The 23,076-nt window shown below is 36.9% G+C and overlaps 1 protein-coding gene across 1 annotated transcript; it reads left to right on the top strand.

Annotated features, from left to right (window-relative positions):
* The first annotated feature begins 1,618 nt into the window (after positions 1-1,618).
* On the top strand, positions 1,619-23,076 carry LOC143250980 (GTP-binding protein REM 1-like). Its single transcript, XM_076502236.1, has 4 exons — positions 1,619-2,403; positions 10,597-10,685; positions 18,733-18,931; positions 20,728-23,076. The coding sequence occupies exons 1-4, from the start codon at positions 1,737-1,739 to the stop codon at positions 20,997-20,999; spliced, it is 1,227 nt and encodes a 408-aa protein (XP_076358351.1). The 5' UTR covers positions 1,619-1,736; the 3' UTR covers positions 21,000-23,076.

Raw genomic sequence — 23,076 nt, forward strand, 5'->3', positions numbered from 1 at the left:
AATATCTACACCATCTACTTCAGAACTGCCATCGATTCACACATTACTCTGAATATAGTCAAATATCTACACCATCTACTTCAGAACTGCCATCGATTCACACATTACTCTAAATATAGCCAAATATCTACACCATCTACTTCAGAACTGCCATCGATTCACACATTACTCTGAATATAGCCAAATATCTACACCATCTACTTCAGAACTGCCATCGATTCACACATTACTCTGAATATAGCCAAATATCTACACCATCTACTTCAGAACTGCCATCGATTCACACATTACTCTGAATATAGCCAAATATCTACACCATCTACTTCAGAACTGCCATCGATTCACACATTACTCTGAATATAGCCAAATATCTACACCATCTACTTCAGAACTGCCATCGTTTCACACATTTCTCTGAATATAGCCAAATATCTACACCATCTATTTCGGAACTACCATCGATTCACACATTTCTCTGAATATAGCCAAATATCTACACCATCTACTTCAGAACTGCCATCGTTTCACACATTTCTCTGAATATAGCCAAATATCTACACCATCTATTTCGGAACTACCATCGATTCACACATTTCTCTGAATATAGCCAAATATCTACACCATCTACTTCAGAACTGCCATCGATTTACATATTATTGCTATCAATGAATCGATGTTTGTTGTTAACAGTCTCTTAACTATTCATCCGTTGTGTTGGTCATTTGTGAGAAGGGTCAACAGAGAGTTAGAGGTTTGAAACCTCTAACAGTATTTCTCTTACAACCATATTTTTTTCCTTAATTGGCAACCCCGACAGATTAGAAACAGGTATTTGTTTGTCAGAGAAGTTTGTTATTGTCTATTTATTGACGATTCGATGTTATATTGAATGGGGCTCCAATCGATTATTTAGGTTTCACACCAGGTGGTCCCACACTTACAGTGTGCACTGGAAAAGTTGCAGGCACGTGCTTCTTACAGGCATGTCTGGCTTTTCTTGTGGCATATTCTCTTAATTTCGTAATTAAAACATGCACTTTATTGTTAAATATGACCCTGATTTTTACAGTAAGACATTGCCAAGACTAATCACGTTTCGTATGCATGTTTTTATTCTAGATAATATGCTTCTTACATAATCTACTACGCATGCTCTCTATACATGCTTCATGTAGCCGACTCTTAACCATAACATCTACGTAAATTCTTTTTCTAAATTATATGTTCCTTCTATAACCCTTTAAACAAACTCTTGGTTTAAGCTCCTACAAGTTTCTTTAACCTTTACTGTTAGACTTTAAACTCCTACGTGCATTCCTAAACTGTATTTATCGATTTTGCAAAAGCACTTGCTTCTGGACTATACCAATGGACACACAAGCCTGTTTCCGATTCATTCGTAAAATAATGTTTCAAAATAACCGTGTTTCTCCTATGTTTGATAACTTGATTCAGGAGACTTCCTTTGCAGACCTTGAAGTGAAGTTTGTTTACAATAGCTACACAAGTGATGAAAATAAATTTCTTCACGTGCGGGACTGCGATATGTCCAGGTAAGGTTTCATTTATTTAGACAAACCATCATATCAGCATCACTCACGTCAGCCAATCACGTGATGGCAGTATGCCAGGATATAATGGCTCAGGGAAAGAGCTTTCGACCAAAGATCCCAAGAGGAAAAGATGAAAACGTCGAGAACTTATATTCAAACCTTACATAACGTCTAAAGAGTGCCATGAATTTCGTAATCTGTAAAGACGAATCGGACGATGATTTCTTCGGATTTCTGAAACCACCAGGATTGCGTAGGCATTACCCTACGAGCGCGCCCGATCTACAGCAATTAGATGCACCAGTTCACTCTAGGCAGTTTTCTACACCAGCTTCGTGGAGAGTAAACAAAAGTACTGGGCGATTGGAGGTGAGTATCTGTAGTTCGTCAGAAGAAATGGAAACAATCAAACCAAGCACAAAACGAAATATCCAAAAAATTAATCGAACGTGTACTTTAGGATTACCGGCAGAAAGAAACAATTTCGAGGCAGAACGTCATCAATTCGGTGCAAGTATACATGACACCAACGTTTACCCTACGTTCTCTACCGACGAGGACCTGGCCTTACAGCGCCTTCGAAACTTCTCTGTTCGATCCAAGCGAGTCATCAACAGAGGCGACTCCTTCCGTGTGATGGAAGAGTTCACTTCCAAGAACACAGAACTTTCACATCCTGCGTGTTCAACACCACCAAATTCTCCCATACCTGATAAAATACACTTCCGAAAGTCCAGTGCCTCTATCAGACACCAGGTTCTCGTGATTGGCTGTTCGGAGGTCGGGAAATCGTCAATATTGTGCCAGTTCACCACATCTGAATATATATGTGATTACGACAGCAACCAAGGTACGTACACTATCAACAATCAGAGTAGATTCGGTTTAAGCACCACTGTTGGTATAAACATATATTTGTGAATCTTATCAAAATATTAAAGTATACAAAACCACTATACAAGTTATATTACTGTACGCGTTTGACTGTAATATTTTGATTTTTACATACATCGAACAACCTACGTTGTCGACAAAGGTAAAATATAAGGTTCTATATAATGCAGGACCGAAATTTTTGTATCAGGTGACAGCCCTTTGTCCACTTGAATGCGTTATATTATCTTATTAATGTATTAGGATTTTCATTCTAAATAAGTAATTATCCGTGTTTCGTTTTTCAAAAGAGCACCACCAATGTCGGCTTTCTTAAACTAATGTTGGAGATTTTTTTAACTTGGAAAGAAAGAATGAACGTAAATTGTTTTGTCGACTTAGAAAAATATCTTTAGTATTATACACATATGTACTATTCATAAATACTGTTTGTTTAACAGAAATGCTAGTTACACAAGCCTGAGAATTTAAACTTTTTAAAAGTTTCCTTAATTCAGCTACGAAGATTCCGAAAATAATATTCATTTATTTTCTATCTCGTAAAGATTTTTCTTTACAAATCGGGAAGAAAAACTCTCACTTGGATCAAGTCATTTCGTTTACCACAATGAACATTTTGTTATTATTATGTTTCTTAAGAAAAATACAAACAAACTAAAGAAAAGAGAAGAACGTATTTCAGAACGGCTGGTATGGGTATTAACACTTTTAACTAATGAAGCAGAGAGCAACGTTTCGACCTTCCTTATTTCAAGTGTGTTTGATTTGTTTTGAATTTCACGCAAAGCAACTCGCTAACTGTCCCTAATTTAGCAGTGTAAGGCTAGAGGGAAGGCAGTTAGTCATTACCACCCACCGCCAACTCTTGGGCTACTCTTTTACCAACGAATAGTGGGATTCGTTAACGGCACATTATAACGCCCCCACGGCTGAAAGGGTGAGCATGTTTGGTGTAAGGGAGATTCGAACCCGCGACCCTCAGATTACGAATCGCACGTCTTTACCCACCTGGCCATGCCGGACCATTATCTTTATGAAAAAGAAGTAAACAATTATTATAACTATTATGAACTTTACACACCCCTTTGAAAGAAAACTAAACCTGAAACAAATAACTATAGGTTATGATTGGCTAATATCGATAATATTATTTACTTCACATGCTTGGCATAATGAAAATAATAGCGTAAAATTGTACAAAAAATTATTATTGGTATTTGGTTTCTTTTGAATTTCGCGCAAAGCTACACGAGTGCTATCTGCGCTAGCCGTCCCTAATTTAGCAGTGTAAGACTAGAGGGAAGGAAGCTAGTCGTTTCCATCCACCGCCAACTCTCGGGCTACCCTTTTACTAATGAATAGTGGGATTGACCGTCACATTATAACGCTCTCACGGCTGAAATGACGAACATGTTTAGTGTGACGGAGATTTGAACACGCGACCCTCAGATTACAAGTCGAGTGCCTTAACCACCTGGCCATGCCGAGCCATTTCAAGTGGGTTTCTCGTCATCAAAGAAAGGGAAGAACATTAATGTCGAACGAAAGTGTATCGTCATTCATTTCCTTTCTGTTGTTTCTTTCGAAAGCTACCTTCGTCTTTTGGTTTCATAACAACATGTTGAGGTCTTTTTTTTTCATGGATTGCGTTATGACGTTTTGTGAAAAAAAAATCTGTGCGTAGAAGTGAAAATGGATATACCGTCAGTTTACAGAAATTATGATAAAATATATATACATAAAAATTTTCGGACAATAAAACAATCGCAGTTTTGTGTTATTAACTGAAGATACTTTAAACTCGCCTATTTTTATGGGTTATTCATTGTTTAATATATTTAAATTTTTCATGAAAAAACGAGAGGAAAATGAGAAAATAATTGAGCCTCATTATTTAAATGTATTTGATGTACTTTTGGTAATCCAGTCGAGGAAAGTAAAAGAAATGAAACGTATTATAAAGCAGATTCAACGATAACAGTTGAAGTGTGCTTATGTTAAGCGTAAAACCATTAAACATAAGCAGAGGACTTTAGTATTTCTACAACAGCAGTGCGATTTTGTATTCTTAAAGCAGGAACTGTGTAAGTATAAACAACATCAAACATGCTCCCCCTTTCAGCCATGGGTGTGTTATAATATAACGGTCAATCCCATTATTTGTTGGTAAAAGAGTAGCCCAAGAGTTGGCGGTGGGTGGTGATGACTAGGTGCCTTCCCTTTAGTCTTACACTGCTAAATTAGGGACGGCTAACGCAGATAACCCTTGTGTAGCTTTGCGCGAAATCCACAAACAAACAAAATAAATACAAATAAATGACCTTACAGACACCCAGAGGCCGGCATGCCCAAACGTGTTAAGGCGTGCGACTCGTAATCTGAGGGTCGCGGGTTCGCATCCCCGTCGTGCCAAACGTGCTCGCCCTTTCAGCCGTGGGGGCGTCATAATGTGACGGTCAATCCCACTATTCGTTGGTAAAAGAGTAGCCCAAGAGTTGGCGGTGGGTGGTGATGACTAGCTGCCTTCCCTCTAGTCTTACACTGCTAAATTAGGGACGGTTAGCACAGCCCTCGAGTAGTTTTGTGCGAAATTCAAAAACAAACAAACAATACAGACACCGAATGGACAGGAGTGCCATGCTCAAAATACTTTTATAAAATATAAAAACCCACTAGTCCTGCACAAACATTAGATTGGTAAAACGTAACTCAATAACCCTACGGTATCAAAAGAGTATAACGTTCACAAATAACAAAACATACCTTTCCCTACTTCCTCTATTTAAAAAAGCAAAACAAACATTTTGTGAGTACAGTTTATTTAAGTAATATTTTAATTTTTAATACTTGAAAATAATTTTATTTCTTTAAATGAGCCAGATTCTTCAAAATATAATAGTCTACCGCTATTTAAAACTGTGACTTTTCTGTGTATGAATACATATGTATGTTGATAGGAGACACACTCTCAAGAATTAACTTTATTAAAAGTGATATTAGAGTATTTTTAAATAACCCTAGTTCATTTACAGAAACACTTGAGTGTTTGAAATGTAAGTCGCTGGAAATGATTCAGTTCTAAGAGCATATTTTTAAACACTAAAAATTTATCTCGTAATTAAGACAGGCCGTATATCTTGGATTGGTTCTAAATTTCTATGGCATATATGAGATAAGTGTGTTAATTTACGTGGTTCATTCACGCGGAACTAATTCTTTTGGATGTGTTTACTTATGTGTGTGTAGTGGTGTAAAGTGCCTTTTAGGTTTTTAGGTTTTTATAACAAGTTGATCACGCATGGCCTTTACGTCGACTTAACTGAGTCTTTCTACCAAGGGCTAGCACGTTTCACCTACATTTTCAAGATATGTGATTGATAGTCATGAGGGTTGCTTTCTTTTTTTTTTTAAATTTAAACGTTGCGGTTTAAACAAAGAATTATTGTTATTAAAGAGAAAGCTTTCGCTTTTGTAGAAGCAACAAGATCGTAAGTCAAGATTAACCGAAGATTAATTGTCCTCTTATCTTCAAAGCATGCTTTAGTAATCCTGAACAAAAAAGTAAATACTCAATAAACTCAAAAGATTAGACATTGTAGCTATTTCTAAGTGGTCATAAAGTAAACAGTTGTGTTTCACGTAAAAGCAACGACTGTCTTACAAAAAACTAGTTGTATGGACATAAAGCATTTAACAAACAAAATCAACTTCTAGAGTTGAGTTTAAAATTGCATGTAAGTTTGTTTACACGATGCATATTTTACAAAGATAATTAATAAATTACACCTAAATAACTTTTTTCTATTATCCTACAGTTAGTATCAAAGACAAGGTAATGTTGGTTGGGTTCTTTGTTTGGTAAAGTGACCTGGGAGGGTAAGATACATTTTAAACCTTTACTTTCTTTAGCTGTTGGTTTGGTTCTTAAGAGTTCGGTCCGGTAGCTGGGAAAACCCGTTGCGGCCACTGCACGCGCGCCACAATAGTTTACACACGCGAGTGTCCCTTTTTCAAGACACGCCCATGAATGTATTACATAGATTTTTCATGTTTTTTTAATATTTACTTCTCATTTTCGTTCGTTATCAACATAATGTTTTGTTCACGCAAGCAACCACACATACCGATGTAAAACATACAACGTTAATCTTACTTTTACAGATAAAACTCATTTTTTAAACAAAATTAACACTATATCTGTCTACCGGCTTGCCCAACAGCAGGTGCTTCTACGTTACTTTATGAGTTCACTAGATTTAATGGTGAGAGGTGTTTAGGTCTATTATCGCGTATGATAAGGTTTTTCAGCGTTTATAATGATTAACTTGTGTTAAGATTTTTGTGGAAGTAATGTATTGAACTATTTGGAGTCTCTCTGGCAGCATGGGAATGTTTAGATAGTTGTGTAAAAGGTTGTGTTTGTGTATTTAGGAGCTCTGTATGTTTTAGTGATGATCAAGTTCTGTATTGTCTGTAATTGTGTGTGTGTGTGATTTGGTTAAATTTAGTTATGGTTGCCAGTCATACTCCACCACTGTAAGTGTTACAGATTTTAAGTACGCCCCAGTGGTAGAGCACTATATCGTACAGGCTTACAACGCTAGAAATAGGATTCCGATACCCATGGGGGGTACAACTCAGACAGACCATTGTGTAGCTATGTGCTTAATACAGTCAAACAAGACTTTAAGTATGTTTTTAATTGTAGTGCCCCCCGTTATTGCCAATCAGACGTTGTACATTGTAGGTTACACCCAGATATTTGACTGATGTGGCTACACTCGAGAAGAGTTCCGAAAATATATCATTTTGGAGATTGTTTGCTCTTTTTTATTTTTGTGAAAAATTCGATTTGTGTTTTAGGGGCGTTTATATTGACACTTCACTTGTTGCACCATTTTTCTGTTTCATTTAACCGTGGTTTTAAATTTGACCTTACTATGGATGGAGTATATAAACTCTTCTGGATAGCCGTCATTAGCAAACTGAAATTAGAAGGATCGGACAGTGGCATTTCACTCACTTACATGAAGAACAGAATAGGCCTAATTAGCCTTCCTTGTGGAATACTTATCTCTGGGATAAAGTACTCCCAGAAGGTACTGGACACGTTAATTTTAGGTTTCCTTACTGTCTTGAAAGTTGGAGAGCTAGCGAATAATAGCTCGCAGTAATTTCACCTGGGGCATTCGATATTTTAGTCCATTGTATCATAGTGTCGACTGCTTTCTCTACATCGAGAACGCAACTGTGTATTGCGAAAGTCTCGCCTGTTTTCTAAATTTGTATAAGATTCTCGGGAATAAGAATCAACAATATTTGTTTCACGAAAACACTAGCGGGATTCCAACATTGTTGACGTTTGAGAATCTTGCTTTAAACTATATAAACCAACGCGCCAAGAGACAGATTATTATTGATCAGCTACAGTCGGTATACTATGAGCCTCGCAAGCTATAACTGTGATTATCCTTTAATATTTGGAAAACTACAGAGTCTGACCAGGACGTTTTATAGATTTTTGAACATTATAAACCACTGAACTTCAGTAAATTAACTTCGGACGTTAGTATTTCTACGAGAACATTAAATATTGCCGTCAGTGAAAATTGACAGGTGCTTCAAGCTAGCTAGTCTTCAAAAGAAGTGTACAGGTGCATCAAAAAAAATTAATTTGGCTTTCGTGAACATCGATAAAAGGCTTAGTTCCAGATCAGATATAAGAATCAGTATTGTTTGTAAGTTTGTAAAAATGTTGTATATAAACCATCATTTGTAATAACCGTCATATGTAATAAATTGTATTGTTTTTTTGTTGTTTGTATATTGAAATATTTGTGTTTTTGTGTTAAGAAAGAAATTTAGTGCATCAATCTTGTTGGCAAATATCATAAATTTGATAAATTAACTTTTAAATTAAAACCTACGGCTATTTGAAAGCGTAATACGTAACATAATAAATCGGAGACTTGTCCGTTGTTGTTTTGAAGTAAGCACAAAGCTACACAAGGGGCAATCTGTGCTTTACCCACCACGGGTATCGAAACCTGGTTTTTAGCGTTGTAAATCAGCATACATGCCGCTGAGCCACTGTGGGGCAGACTTGGCCGAGTTAAGTTATAGTAAGTAACACAGTGTATTCTTTTCACCGTATTTCAATTTATTTTTTACCGGGATTTAGGCCTTAAAACCAGGGAACTTCGTATTCGTGTGACTTCTTCCTCCCTCCCGTACTATGGTTTAAATTTTCAGTTGAATATAAATGTTAATACGACATGAGGGTCCGAGTAAACCACACTCACTCTGACTATTTGTATTCTTGTGCTGTGTATACCATCTCTTATATGCTGTACATAGCGAAAGGCTCAGCATATAATAACACCCCTCATTAGTTCTGGGTCAGGTGGCTAATGCCTTAGATTCGTAATCTGAGGGTCGCGGGTTCAAATCTCCGTAATACCAAACATGCTCGTCCTTTCAGTCATGGGGGCGTTATAATGTTACAGTCAATCCCACGATTTGTTGGTAAAAGAGTTGCCCAAGAGTTGGCAGTGTGTGGTGATGACTAGCTGGCTTTCCTCTAGACTCACACTGCTAAATTAGGAAAGGCTAGCGCAGATAGCCCTCGTGTAGCTTTGCACCAGTTTTTAAACAAAACAAAACAAACGTTGGTTCTAAAACTGAGCGAGAATACTTTGCATGAAAAACCCCTTCCAGCCTAGCCTAAATCTAATGTGATTTGTTTCAGTCTAATATTCGGTGCCATCATTATATCCTTTTTCATAAAATATATGTTAACTGGGGAGAAGTGCTTATGCCTACTTCCATCACGTTCACAGGAGATGTTTTTTTGCCAATTTTTCACGATTTAATCTAGAAAATTACACAAGAGTCTATCGGTGATAGTTTGCATAATTGCGCAGTTGTGCATGAAGTTTTACAATGGAGTGCGGGGCACTTTATGTGCAAAGTAAGAGAGATTTTTTATCGATGGACATGCATATTGTATGAAAGGACGTATACAAGTTCTGTATATTTGAATTATATTATCTGACGAGGTTTCATTTTCTTTCCGTCAGACTCTTTGCATAATTTGTACATTTCCAAATGTTTGTCAGTATATTATTAATGTCATTTAACCCGCGTTAAGTTAGAGTTGTGAGTTATTCCGATATACTTTTCTGATGTCGTGGTCTGGAGAAATGTTCTCTTTATGTATAGTTTTGGTTGGTCAGTTTTATGTCTTGTCTGTTTTGTAAATACTGCTAAAAAGAGTTATAGGTAAATTTAGTTTCATTCGATATTTTTAATAATATTCTACAGTATTATTTCATTGTGGTTGCTGTGAAAAGAGCGGGAGTACTGTTTCAGACAACAACAACATCCGCAAATTGTGATTGAGTACTCTGAGTTAGGGTCTTTTACTCACATACATGGTGAGTAAGAGAGGGCAAGCTAACCTCCTTTAAAAAACGTCTGCTTGTGGGTGGAGTAAATAAATACGAGAAGGTTTCCCTAATATTTATTTTACATTTTTTGTTTTCTAGAAAGTTGAAAAGCCTGCGCATAATCCCACGCGGTAGTTCCATTTGTGAGGACCGGCACGGCCAGGTGATTAAGGCACTCGACTCGTAATCTGAGAGTTGCGGGTTCTAATCCTCGTCACCCCAAACATGCTCGCCCTTTCAGCCATGGGGGCGTTGTAATATTACGGTCAATCCCACTATTCGTTGGTAAAAGAGTAACCCATGAGTTGGCGGTGGGTGGTGATGACTAGCTGCCTTCCCTCTAGTCTTACACTGCTAAATTAGGGACGACTAGCGCAGATAGCCCTCGAGTAGCTTTGCGCGAAATTCAAAATACAAATTCATAATTCAGAAACGTAGTAAAATCGTCTTAGCATGAAGCTCAGTTGAACAGTACACATTATTATATATTATTGTCTTAAGTAGAATATTTATATTTAGCCGCTCAGAATGCTAAAAAAGTAATAAAAATCACATATATATGAAAATAAATGTTCCATGTAATCTTAGCGTGATTAAACAATTATATCAAACACCTACGCACATTTCGTACTTGTTTCACAGACGTGTTGGGTCTGATCCTTCTGACAGTTGTTACTGAGATATCTATTTTTCCTTTTCAGATGAATGTGACGAAAAACTGGTCACGGTTATCTTAAACGGAGAAGAATCTGAGCTATTGTTTGTTGAGCAAACAATTTCTGAAAACAAGGTACGTTTTTATAAAAGTTAAAACATCTTTGTTAACATTTGTTTTTTTATTAATTACGCACAAAGCTACTCGAGGGCTATCTGTGCTAGCCGTCCCTAATTTAGCAGTGTAAGACTAGAGGGAAGGCAGCTAGTCATCACCACCCACCGCCAACTCTTGGGGTACTCTTTTACCAACGAATAGTGAAATTGACCGTCACATTATAACGCTCCCACGGCTGGGAGGGCGAGCATGTTTGACGCGACGGGGACGCGAACCCGTGACCCTCAGATTACGAGTCGCACACCTTAACACTCATGGCCGTGCCGGGGCCCTTTGTTAATATAGACACTCTGTGTAATCCAACACTTCATTACCAGGAGTTATGTTTATTTATAAGAAGCTTGTGTTATGAAAGCTAAAGTTTTATATAGTATGAGATAAAACAAGTAATTGTGGCTTTTAATGGTTCTTTTTAATTGTATTTAAAGAAAACAACAACACTATGCTCAGTAAGGCTTATCTATATTATTCAAGTCCTACTATGGAGCGATACTAGAATAACCTTGCGAAACGTAGTGTTTTTAACACCCTGTCTGCGACTTAGGGTGACGCGTGTAACAGTTAATTCCAAAACAAAGCTTTTCAGTTTCGATGTGGTTTTGCTCTAAGAAAAAACAACACACTATCTCTCTCTCTCATTTTTTTTTTAAACTTGCGGTGGCTTGTATTTAAATTACCCACGAGCGGGGTCGAATTTTCAATATTTTTTTCTAGGCCGTGAGAGAGTAAAACCCATAACTCAATTAAAATTTTCACACAAAGCACTGTAGTGGCCATATATAGGTAATACCCTATGTTATAAAAATATGTTTTCTTCGCCGGTTTTCGAGAATTATGTCAACACAGATAGCCGAGAAAGGCTCAACAAATCTTATGTGGTTAACAAGTGTGATCTTCCTGAGAATAAACACTTTTACACAAGAAAAACATAGTTTAAAGAATCCTTAAACTACATATTTTCATGGCCGAATATTATTGAGAATGAAATCTTTAGTGGTAAAGTGTGTGGGTGTTTAGACTAAAGCATTGAACCCTTTATAATGATAATTAGTTTTTGTTTTGACTTAAATACGTGAAGCTAACCCTATTTCCAGAATTAGGACTCATTGACTAGCAGAGTAGGTGTTAAAAATAAAATATTAAATACGTTTTTAAAACATAATTACTTGTTTAATCGTAACTAAAACTTTAATAAACAAAATATTTCGTAATTATTGTACCAGTATAAACTATTTGTTCACTAGTTGGATTTACAATACTCCGACACCTGCTGCAACAATATATATAATATATATTGTAACAAGCTCGAAGATGTTAAGCGGAAATCAACACAAAGGGTTATCTGTGCTCTCCCCACGAAGAGCATCGAAGCCCTGTTTCCAGCAGTCTAAGTCCGTAGACGTCCCGGGGTGCCATCAGGGCGGGGGGAAGTACTGTAATATACATTTGTGGCTTTGTCTGTATTATTCATTTCTAAGGGGGGTCGGGAGATGGCCCACTGGTTAGCTTGTCCAGATTGTCAATCCGACGGTTCCATAATTCGCGTCCCGTTGCTATAAAAGACCACGATCCGCTTATTTTGGATCCGTGGATGCGATATAAAGGTAACAATCAAATCCTACCATTCAGTCAGGCAAGAAAAATCCAAAAATTGCCGATGAATACTGTTGATCAGCCGCTTTTATTCTAATCTATCAAAATTAGGGACGGTTAAGCACAGGTAGTTAGATAGCTTTTTAATTAACTTTCAGTAAATATTCTAAAACAAACAAACTTTTCTAAGCGTGAGGATCTAGGGCTAAGATTCGGGATTCAGTCACCGCTGGTAACACACTTTCAAAGTTAAAATTAATAACAACTGTTGGATTATTGACACAGTATTCGCAGAGAGTGAAAGGCAGAGAAGTAAAAAAGACCTGATAAACATTTCCAGAAAAACGACCAGTCTGCTTCTGCACATTAAACTCTACGAAAGTACGGAAAGAATAGAATAAAAACTTTTCTTTTTTTTTTTAATTTTCTTACACTACTAAATTAGGGACGGCTAGTCATCACCACCCACCGCCAACTCGGGAGCTACTCTTTTACCAACGAATAGTAGGATTGATCGTCACATTATAACGCCCCCATGGCTGAAAGAGCGAGCATGTTTGGTGCGAGGGGGATTCGAACCTGCGCCCCTCAGATTACGAGTCGAACGCCTTAACCCCGTTGCCCTGCCGGGTCAGAACAAAACATCTTCCAAAAATGAATTATTTTCCTGTTTATATGTTTTATCTGTACAATTATAATGCGAATGTTTCACGGTATTATTTGACGTCAGACTATAAAGGATAATATGATAGAAGTTTGAAACACAAACAAAATACACGTAAAATTACACCATGCGAAAGTAAATATACATGTTGCTTTGTCGAGTAACGGTTTTATTTCAAAAATGAAACATCGAATTGATATTGTTTAAGAACAAAAATGCCCGGCATGTCCAGGTGGTTAAAGCACTCAACTCTTAACTCGAGAGTCGCGGATTCGAATCCCCCTCACACCAAACATGCTCGCCCTTTCAGCCATGGGGGCGTTATAAAGTGACGGTCGTTAGTAAAAGGGTAGCTCAAGAGCTGGCGGTGGGTGGTGATGATTAGCTGCCTTTATTCTAGTCTTACACTGCTAAATCAGGGATGACTAGCGCGGATAGTCCTCGTGTAGCATCACGCAAAATTTAAACCAAACTAAACAACAATAAAAAATTATACAACAACGTGTTGTCTTTGTCAACTCTTAAGATATCTATCGGCAAATTTGCAATGCATTTCAGACGTTTAAAAAATTGAAATTATTCTTTATAACCACTTACTAATTTTTTTTAAAACTATTTCAAGTTCATTTTATTCTCAAAGCTTTGTTTGTTTGTTTTGAAATTCGCGCAAAGCTACATGAGGGCTATCTGCGCTAACCGTCCCTAATTTGGCAGTGTAAGATTAGAGGGAAGGCAGCTAGTCATCACCACTCACCGCCAGCTCTTGGGCTACTATTTTATCAGTGAATAGTGGGATTGACCGTCATGTTATAACGCCCCCACGGCTGAAAGGGCGAGCATGTTTGGTGCGATGGGGATTCGAAACCACAACCCTCGGATTACGAGTCGAACGCCTTAGCCCACCTGGCCATACCGGGCACTGTTTCGTTGGAGTTTCAAAATTTGTAAAACACACTTTAATTGCTAGAAGTAACCGTCATAAGTCACCATTAAACATTTACAGAATAACAATGTTTTAGTCTTAATGCAAGTAGAGAAGTCGACGATAAAGATAAATGAAAATGGTTCGAAATAAATAAGTACACAATTTATATAAATTATGCACACCGGTTATAATATTCTCATTATTTACACAGCATATGGATAAATATGTCATACAATAAGCCTTTCCACAGCCTTAAGGAAAATTACAACTTTCATATCTTTTGTTCCTCTTTGTAAAATTGCTGTTTACAGAAATTCAGCTTTTTTAGTACTAACGAAATAATTTCCACCCACACTGCACATCTTTATCCAAGATACAATAGTTCATGTTTTGGCATTAATTATGATGACTTTATGGAGTACAATGTTAGACAATCTGTGTAGGAGTAAACATTCTAAAACTGTTTTACAATTGTGATATTTATCTAATACTAGAATGTATTTCGTACACTAAAAAGTGTCACAAAGTACTTATCTAACATACAGAATGTCCCAGAGGTCTGGACCTATTGGAAAAAAATACATAATTTATTCATTATTTAAATTGCGTGCCATAAACAGCCACACAAACGCATTTGTGCTGTGCCACAAGGGTATTTTATTTCCGAAATCACGTAATCTGTTATTAGAAATTTATTTGTTTTAACTTGAAGCAAATAATTGTCTATTTTCCGTAAGGGTACAAACTTCTGCAACACTCTGAACGTTTAGTACATTAAAGCTTTATACTGATTTGGTTTGTTTGTTTTGAATTTCGCACGTAGCTACTCGAGGGCTATCTGCGCTAGCCGTCCCTAAATTTAGCAGTGTAAGACAAGAGGGAAGGCAGCTAGTCATTACCACCCACCGCCAACACTTTGGCTACTCTTTTACCAACGAATAGTGGGATTGACCGTCACATTATAACGCCCTCACGGCTGAAAGAGCGAACTTGTTTGGTGCGACCGGGATTCGAACCCTCGACCCTCGGATTAGGAATCGAACACACTTGGCCATGCCAGGTTCTACTAATTTGGTAAATAACTTTGGATTTTTAGATGTTAATGTTTTATCAGCGATTGTTCTCCAGTGGCTCAGTGGTAAGACTGGAGGTTTATAACCATAAAAATCAGGTTTCGATAAGAGCACAGATAGCGCATTGTTATTGAGCAAACAAACATAAATCATCTTAGAAACTGTTAATCGTTGACAAATCTTGCAAGTTTCCTTTTATTCATCATCTGCACTATTTTTTAACTGAAATAAGGCAGTTTTCTTGCGATAAGTTTTTTCTACATTTCTGCATTGTATTTTAAAACACCACGAAATTATGATATTCTGTGTATATATATAAGAAATTTAATGGTTTCTTAGCAGTACAAAAATCTAGCTTTTGTTCTTTTATACTCAACGTTGTTACATACTTTAAATAGCTTAGGGTTGCGTAAAATCTTTGATGAAAAGATGATTCAAAGGTTATAACTGCGTTCTGCATGTACAGCGTTAAACTGACATTGGCAGCTCGCCACAAGCATAACTGCGTGCTTGTCTGAAACCAAAACATTTTTATAACCTTCTTTCAAATGATAATACCTCCTTTCTTCAATAAAACCCCACGCAACTAAACAAACTAAAACTGAGCACCCAGCTGTCTAACGTCTTATACAAAAATGATGGTACACGTTGTGCATATTTGTTCAGAACATTCTTTCGTTAACAGCAGTCAAATTTATTCGTTAAAAACCTCAACAAAAGAACGTAAGGTTTAATTATTTACCGTAGATATAAATTTAAGGGTACAGGGTAGCTCTAAAAATATTCGATATCCCCTCATTTCTGCGAGGATATAATAGTGTTCTTCAGTGTCTTAACTGAGCTATTTGTTTTGATGTATTAATTATAATTAAGTCAATATTTAAATAGAAGCTTAGAAAAATATGATTCGGCGTGAAACAAAGTTCGCCAGGACAGTTAAGACACTCGAATCGTAATCTGAAGGTCGCGGGTTCGAGACTTCGTCACACCAAACATGCTCGCCCTTTCAGCCGTGGAGACGTTATAATGTAACGATCAATCCAACTATTAGTTGGTAAAGAGTAGCCCAAGAGTTGGCGGTGGGTGGTGATCACTAGCTACCTTCCTACTAGCATTTCCCTGCTAAATTAGGAACGGCTAGAGCAGATAGTGCTCGTGTAGCTTTGCACGAAATTCAAAAACAAACAATAAAATATTTTTACCAGTTTTCAAAAGCTACAGTGGTGCCTGTACAAACTATTTTGAAAACAAAAACACTCGTTGAGTCATTTGGTAACACGTATAATAAATTTTAGCTATGTATACCAATTCGTATTCAATAGAAAAATTCAGAAAACTGTACAGAAAATACCATATGATCAGTTCGTTTTTACACTGTACTGTTTTACGCTTGAAACGGTGTGTAGGAGATCTTTCAGAATTTTGAAACATGATCAGTTATTATTCAATTTCAAGAAGTTATTCAACTTTGAAATGGATAGGCGCGTGTCCTAGTGGAAGCGTGCCGGATTGTGTAATTATGAGGTTCAATAGTCCATGATCCGTTGCTCTAAAACAGAACCCCTTTGCGTGTGTATGTATTTTCTTATAGCAAAGCCATATCGGGATACCTGCTGAGTCTACCGAGTGGAATCGAACCCCTCATTTTAGCGTTGTAAATCCGTAGTATTATCGCTGTACTATCGGGGAACAAAACTAAAAGTATGGGAAATATTTGTGGTATTGCCCAGGTTCGAACCTGGCAACGCAGTTCGAAATCTACAGTATTACCACAGGGCCATCCAACATTTCCTGCCAGAAATTATAAACTAAACGCTATAACCTAGTATATCAATACACCTTTATCCAGCTGTTTGCAGCTGTCGGTAAGTTATAAGGATGGTACTTAAACGTCACAATTCGCTGAGTGCTGTTCATTACATGCTTTCCTATAGTGTATCAGCTCAACTAGTGCAGATAAGGTTTACGCGAATATCCGATATAAACAAACACTCTGAAACAAACAATCCTGAAGTTCGTTAGTAAAAAGAGTAGCCCAATAGTTGTAGGTGGGTGGCGATAAATAGTTTTACACTGCTAAATTAGGGACGGCTAGCGTAGATTGTCCTCGTGTAGCTTTGTGCGAAAGAAAAAAACAACAAAAACAAACAATTCTGGAGCTTTAAGAATAAGAATTTAAAAGCGTTATTTTAGCTTATTTTATTTATATATTTGGGGTTTGGCATGACTGACTGGTTAGAGTGCTCGAACTGTAAATCTGAGGACTCCTATTTCATATCCCACTGTCACAAAGACGCGTTCCGCACTTTGATAACGTTAATGTACTATGATTGTTTGTTTGTTTGTTTTTGAATTTCGCACAAAGCTACTCGAGAGCTATCTGTGCTAGCCGTCCCTAATTTAGCAGTGTAAGACTAGAGGGAAGGCAGCTAGTCATCACCACCCACTGCCAACGCTTTGGGCTACTCTCTTACCAACGAATAGTGGGATTGACCGTAACATTATAACGCCCCCACGGCTGGGAGGGCGAGCATGCTTGGCACGACGTGGATTCGAACCCGCGACCCTCAGATTACGAGTCGCACGCCTTAACGCGCTTGGCCATGCCAGGCTCCTAACTTGCTATGAAAGCGATGGTCATGTCCCAATGTTAAACAATAATGGTCCAAGATTTAGAGCGGTACTGTTCCATCTAGTTTATCGTTTCAAAATTAGGGAAGCCACTATGAGCAGATTTTGTGTTTCTAGCTCCCTTCAGGATCGTGGAAGCGCCATTTCTTAAAAGGTGTCCGTATTTTCACCTGCAAGCTACTGTATCCAATGTAACTCACGTGCTCAGAAATTACAGACAGATGGTTCTAATTGGGTTTGTTTTCAGGTACGGTCCTCTCTTAGGGTATCTGTTCTCTATTAATCTACGTTTTGAGTGTGAATTTATTTGTTTACAAACTCCACCTACATTTTTGGAGCTAGCAGAACAAAACTTGCCTTTGGAATTCAGGGTGTTCCTGGATTGTCCTTGTCTATACATCTTGTTACCCCCTACCAAAGGATTTTAAAACGCAGTCGGCAGATCACCCGACTATGACGAGGGTTTAGGAGTATGTCTTTAGGATCGCTAAGCCCGAACCTGACATCGTATGTTATGTTCTTGACCTCCTCTGTCATAGGGCGCCATGTTTGAAACTCGGTTCATTCCTCACTCACAGGTTAGCAAAGCGTACCTACTCAGGCACCATGGGCCAGAGTACTAAAGTGAGGGTGGTTCGTACTTGCCTTGGGAGAGTTTGTTTGTTTGTAGTTAAGTGCAAAGCAATACAATGATCTATCTGTGCTGTGCCCACCACGGGTATCAAAACTTCGGACATATTGATGTGCTCCTTGAGTGTGCAATTAAAGATGATGTACAAGATTGATCGGTACATTGAAACATCTACGAATAATTAGGTACCTTTGAACCCCACAGCGGAGAAATGAACCTTATACTAGTATCAACAGTTTGTGCATGAATTTATTTCGTTACTAAATAAAGTATTTGTAATGTTAAAGTATTCCGAAGATAGGATTATCAAAACGAATACTCAAGTGGGGTTACACATAAGTCTATCTAAGAAATAATAAACCCAGGGTTAATTACTTTAATAAGAATACTTATGATGTTAACCAAATTTCATAAAATTGGTGGAACGTAATACGATTAGGGCTAAAATTACATTTGTAAGCACACTTGTCCTGTTTTTTTTTTTTTAGACAGACATCGAGCTCAACTTAATGGAATTTAATGCTGATGCCTATGTGGTTGTATACTCTGTAACCAACAGAGCCAGTTTTCATAAAGCCAGAACCATCTTAAACCAGATTAAAAGTCTAGAAGATGTGGACAGAAAAGCCGTGATTTTAGTTGGAAATAAAACAGACTTAGCCCGGTTAAGAATGGTTAGCACTGAGGGTAAGTAGATGTAATTCGACTTTTCTAATATTGTTTTCGATCATTTCTGGTTACGTATGAGCACACTGTTATACATTTAATATCAGAAAGTTAAATGACAGACATTTCTATATTAAAGTGGTAACCCAGATAAGCTTTATTTACTAGGGATCACCTGGAAATTTTCATTAAAGACCTCTAATATTGTCTTTGTAGTATAATAGTATCAGGCCTACTGATTTACCTCACTGCATAAAAATCACAATAGCAAATAACAGGAGGAACGAAAACACATTCTTTACGGAATTGAACTGAATTTCCAACTCTGAGATCCTGGTCGCACCAAACATGCCTCTCCTTTCAGCCGTGGGGGCGTTATAATGTAACGGTCAATCCCACTATTCTTGAGTAAAAGAGTAGCCCAAGGGTTGGCGGTGGGTGGTGATGACTAGCTGCCTTCTTTCTAGTCTTACACTGCTAAATTAGGAACGGCTAGCACAGATGGCCCTCGTGTAGCTTTGCGCGAAATTCAAAACAAACAGTCATCAACAACATCTAAGTGGTCTGACCCTTGACAATGAGTAACTTGGCCACTAATAAGTAAGCTGCATACCTTAATGAGTAGAAGTGAAAATATTCAAAGCATTTAGGTGAACAAGGAATATTTACCTGTCTGAGCAATAACAAAACCTATAATTTTTATAATACTGTATTTTCGAGAGTGGTACAACGACATTTTGTAACACCTCTAATATTACCTTCCGAAATAGGAAAACATTGTCCTGTAAAACCACAGAAGTATTTTGAATCTTATAGAAATTAAAAGTAATTTCAGATGAAAAGAGTGTTGGAGCATCATCAAGTTTTTATTTTATGATAACGATTGGCGTTTTTTTTTTTAAATCAGCCGATCTCAGCATGAAACACAAAATATTATGCTACTCCAGTGTAATTTTCTTATATTATATAAGACCAAGTGCCATATAGTGGTTATTGTGCCAGACTGGGAAGCTGAGGTTCTGTGGTCCACACTTTTGAGTCATTGGGTGCATTATACGGGTGACAATCAAATCCCATTATTTGTTAAGACAAGAACAGCTCAAGAGATGTTGTTGACTAATTTTTTTCTTTTGTCCTTTCCCTGATGAATCTGTGGTAAAATTACGAACTTACAATGTTAAACTTCGGTACAAGATTTTCAGCGTCGAGCAGAGTGCAGACGACCCACTGTGTTGCTAAAAAAACAACAACAAGAACCCTCTAGCTGCTATTTAAAAATTAAGATTGCCAAGTGCAAACAACCTTCGTGTAGCAATGCGCAAAAATATAACAAATTAATTAGAAAGTGGTAAAAAAGAACAATAACTGGAACTATAGAAAATGTATCTAAAGTACTAAATGTAGTTAATTTGAAGTTTTTACCTGATAGTGTGTTACTCGTAGGCCCGGCATGGCCAAGCGTGTTAAGGCTCCCGTCGCGCCAAAAATTCTCTCCCTTTCAGCCGTGGGGGCGTTATAATGTGATGGTCAATCTCACTATTCGCTGGTAAAAGAGTAGCCCTAGAGTTGGCGGTGGGTGGTGATGTTTATCTGCCTTCCCTCTTGTCTTATATTGCTAGATTAGGGACGGGTAGCACAGATAGTCCTCGTGTAACTTTACTTTAAACTAGCCTTCCTTAACGAATTTACCTTATGAAAACATATGTTCAGATCTTTATTCGGTGTGTGTAGAATCACTAGACTTGATATTTAACTAGGTAATAAGATAAGATAGCCAATTAGCTATCTTCTATAAGTTTCGCGTACTTTTGTTTCAGCTGGCAGATCTTTGGCTACGTATCAGCAGTGCAAATTTATTGAAACATCAGCAGGCATCAATCATCATGTTGACGAACTGCTGGTAGGAATCCTCAGTCAAATTCGACTGAAACGCTCTCATGCGGACAGACCAGTTAAGAAACGGAACTCTGTGAGTTTGGACAAGATGTTCACAGCAGCTAGCTCCATCAAGAATAAAGGCAGAATCAAGCAGTTCTTTGGAAAAGCCTACCGTAAGTCCAAGTCATGTGTAAATTTGCAGGTTATTTAATTCATGACCAATCAACCAACCGGAAATTACGTCATACAGCTCTCCATATCCAACTTATCGGCCTTAGTCGTTGAATATTACTTCTTATTTCGCTAACAAATAGTTTGAAGATTAGTAACCAATGAAAGACAAAATAATGTTTAAATAGGAGTTTTAAAAGCCGCTTGGTTGTTACTATTTAATTAAATGTGAAAAGATGGAAACTTATTTGTGGATGTGTGGATTCGAGATTTCAGAAGGAAAACGTTTCGTGAAAAAAAAAAGAAGAAGAGGGGGAGCATATAACTATTTCGTAAAATACCAATAGTTTATTTATAATGTAAACTACTTCCACAAGTTTTTGTTTTTTAATTCTATTAAAATGAAAGCTTTTTCCTTTTAAAATAAACGACAAAACTGCGGAAACGAAAACATATATTTCTAATGAATCATTAATCATCAGTGATTCTTTTTTTTTTGTCTTAGGGGTCAACCTAGTGAATTTTTTCTGTTTGCGTTTAGTTCTAAATCACACATATGTATATTATGTTTCTTACGTTCATTGTACAAACCGAAAGTCACCGAATGGAAAGGAAAAATATCTACTGAAACGTGCCTGTACTTGAATATATTTGTGATTTTTATCTGATAGTCTGTTTTATTGTTAGGTATGTAATTGTTGAAATTTGTTGGCATACGTCATTATTTGAAAAACTGGAACATACACAGTTATATTACTACTGAAGTCATTGTAGAATTTGTTAGTTTTGTCATTGTTTCAAAACTGTAAACTATGCACGTCTGATAGATTATTGGTTTTTATTTTTGAGTGTCATTGTTGAGATGTTTTTAATTACGCTATTATTTGGAAAATTTAAAAACCTGCTTTAAAATTTAAAACGGGTCTCGAAACCCCAAGTCGTATTTCGATATTTATTATCCTGCTTTGTATACACTCTTCTACTTTAAACACATACATAAACAATTCGACGTGTTTCTCCGCCTTCCAATTTATAAAAAGAATGTTTGATTCAGATAAAAATATAATATATCGTAAGCCAATTCATCAGTACAACGCGCCAAGTTCTTTTGTCATTATGTTATTAGGTATATCCTCGTCAATAGTCCTGATGGTGGTGAATTTTATAATCACCAAGACGTTAAAATACGAAAAAAAAAAAAAAGGTACCCAAACAGTGGATATTAATACGAATAATCATAATAAAAAATAAAAGTACAATTTCTTGCTCACATTACTGAAATCGCATAGAAATACAGAACCATTGTAGGTGAGTAAAAGATATCTCAGAATTAAAAAAAAATTAACTTATAGCCCTATCTGCTTTCTGATAAAACAAAATTGTGCTAGCCCTATCTGCTTTCTGGTAAAACAAAATTGTGCTTGGTCTCGAGTACAAAATAAAATTTAAAAATTACTCATTTTTTTCTTTGTGTAGAAAATATATATAAACAGATATGTTCCAAGTAATAACTTATAAAATTTTAAACACTATACAACTATAGAAACTTTGTGCAAAATTATCACTATCTTCACTATAAAACTGGGTAATAAAGACAGGTAAAAAAAAAATTGGAAACTACTTTGGAAACTAGTATCGATGACAGCTAAGTTGAGCAAATACAATATATAATAAATAAATTAGGTATATTCCGAAAACTGTTTCATCTAAGTTTAAGGAAGGTTCAGTTCACTTTCATCAAGGGGAATGATTGGTTTATACCAATTTAGTAGTCACCACTCATCAGTAACCCTGGACACAAGTTAACCAAAGGAAGAGGTAAGCTGGACCTCTATCATAGTGGAAAGTATCAAACTTATCGTTCGTGTGCATGGGCGTTATTGTCACTACGAGAGAAACCTACACATACACAAAACATTTAGAACTATAGAATACGAACTATTAATTCATAGCAGGGTTTAAGCATGTGTTTGATAATAAAGCGAAATGTTGGAATTTGTCGTTTTGTTCCATTTCTAAACTGCGTTTTTCTCTTACCTGCATGTGTAACTTTTTTTTTCACCCATGTCTTTATTACAGTCACTGCTATACAACATTTCATACGATATTGGGTTAAA

This window comes from Tachypleus tridentatus, chromosome 5 (genome assembly GCF_004210375.1).
Source record: "Tachypleus tridentatus isolate NWPU-2018 chromosome 5, ASM421037v1, whole genome shotgun sequence".
In the NCBI taxonomy this organism is placed as follows: Eukaryota; Metazoa; Arthropoda; class Merostomata; order Xiphosura; family Limulidae; genus Tachypleus; species Tachypleus tridentatus.

Excerpts from the sequence above, each read along its gene's own strand:
- LOC143250980 (XM_076502236.1), top strand. The coding sequence starts at position 1,737 with ATGAATTTCGTAATCTGTAAAGACGAATCGGACGATGATTTCTTCGGA. Across the intron at positions 2,404-10,596 it reads TGATTACGACAGCAACCAAG|ATGAATGTGACGAAAAACTG; the intron begins GTACGTACACTA and ends TTTCCTTTTCAG. Across the intron at positions 18,932-20,727 it reads AAGAATGGTTAGCACTGAGG|CTGGCAGATCTTTGGCTACG; the intron begins GTAAGTAGATGT and ends CTTTTGTTTCAG.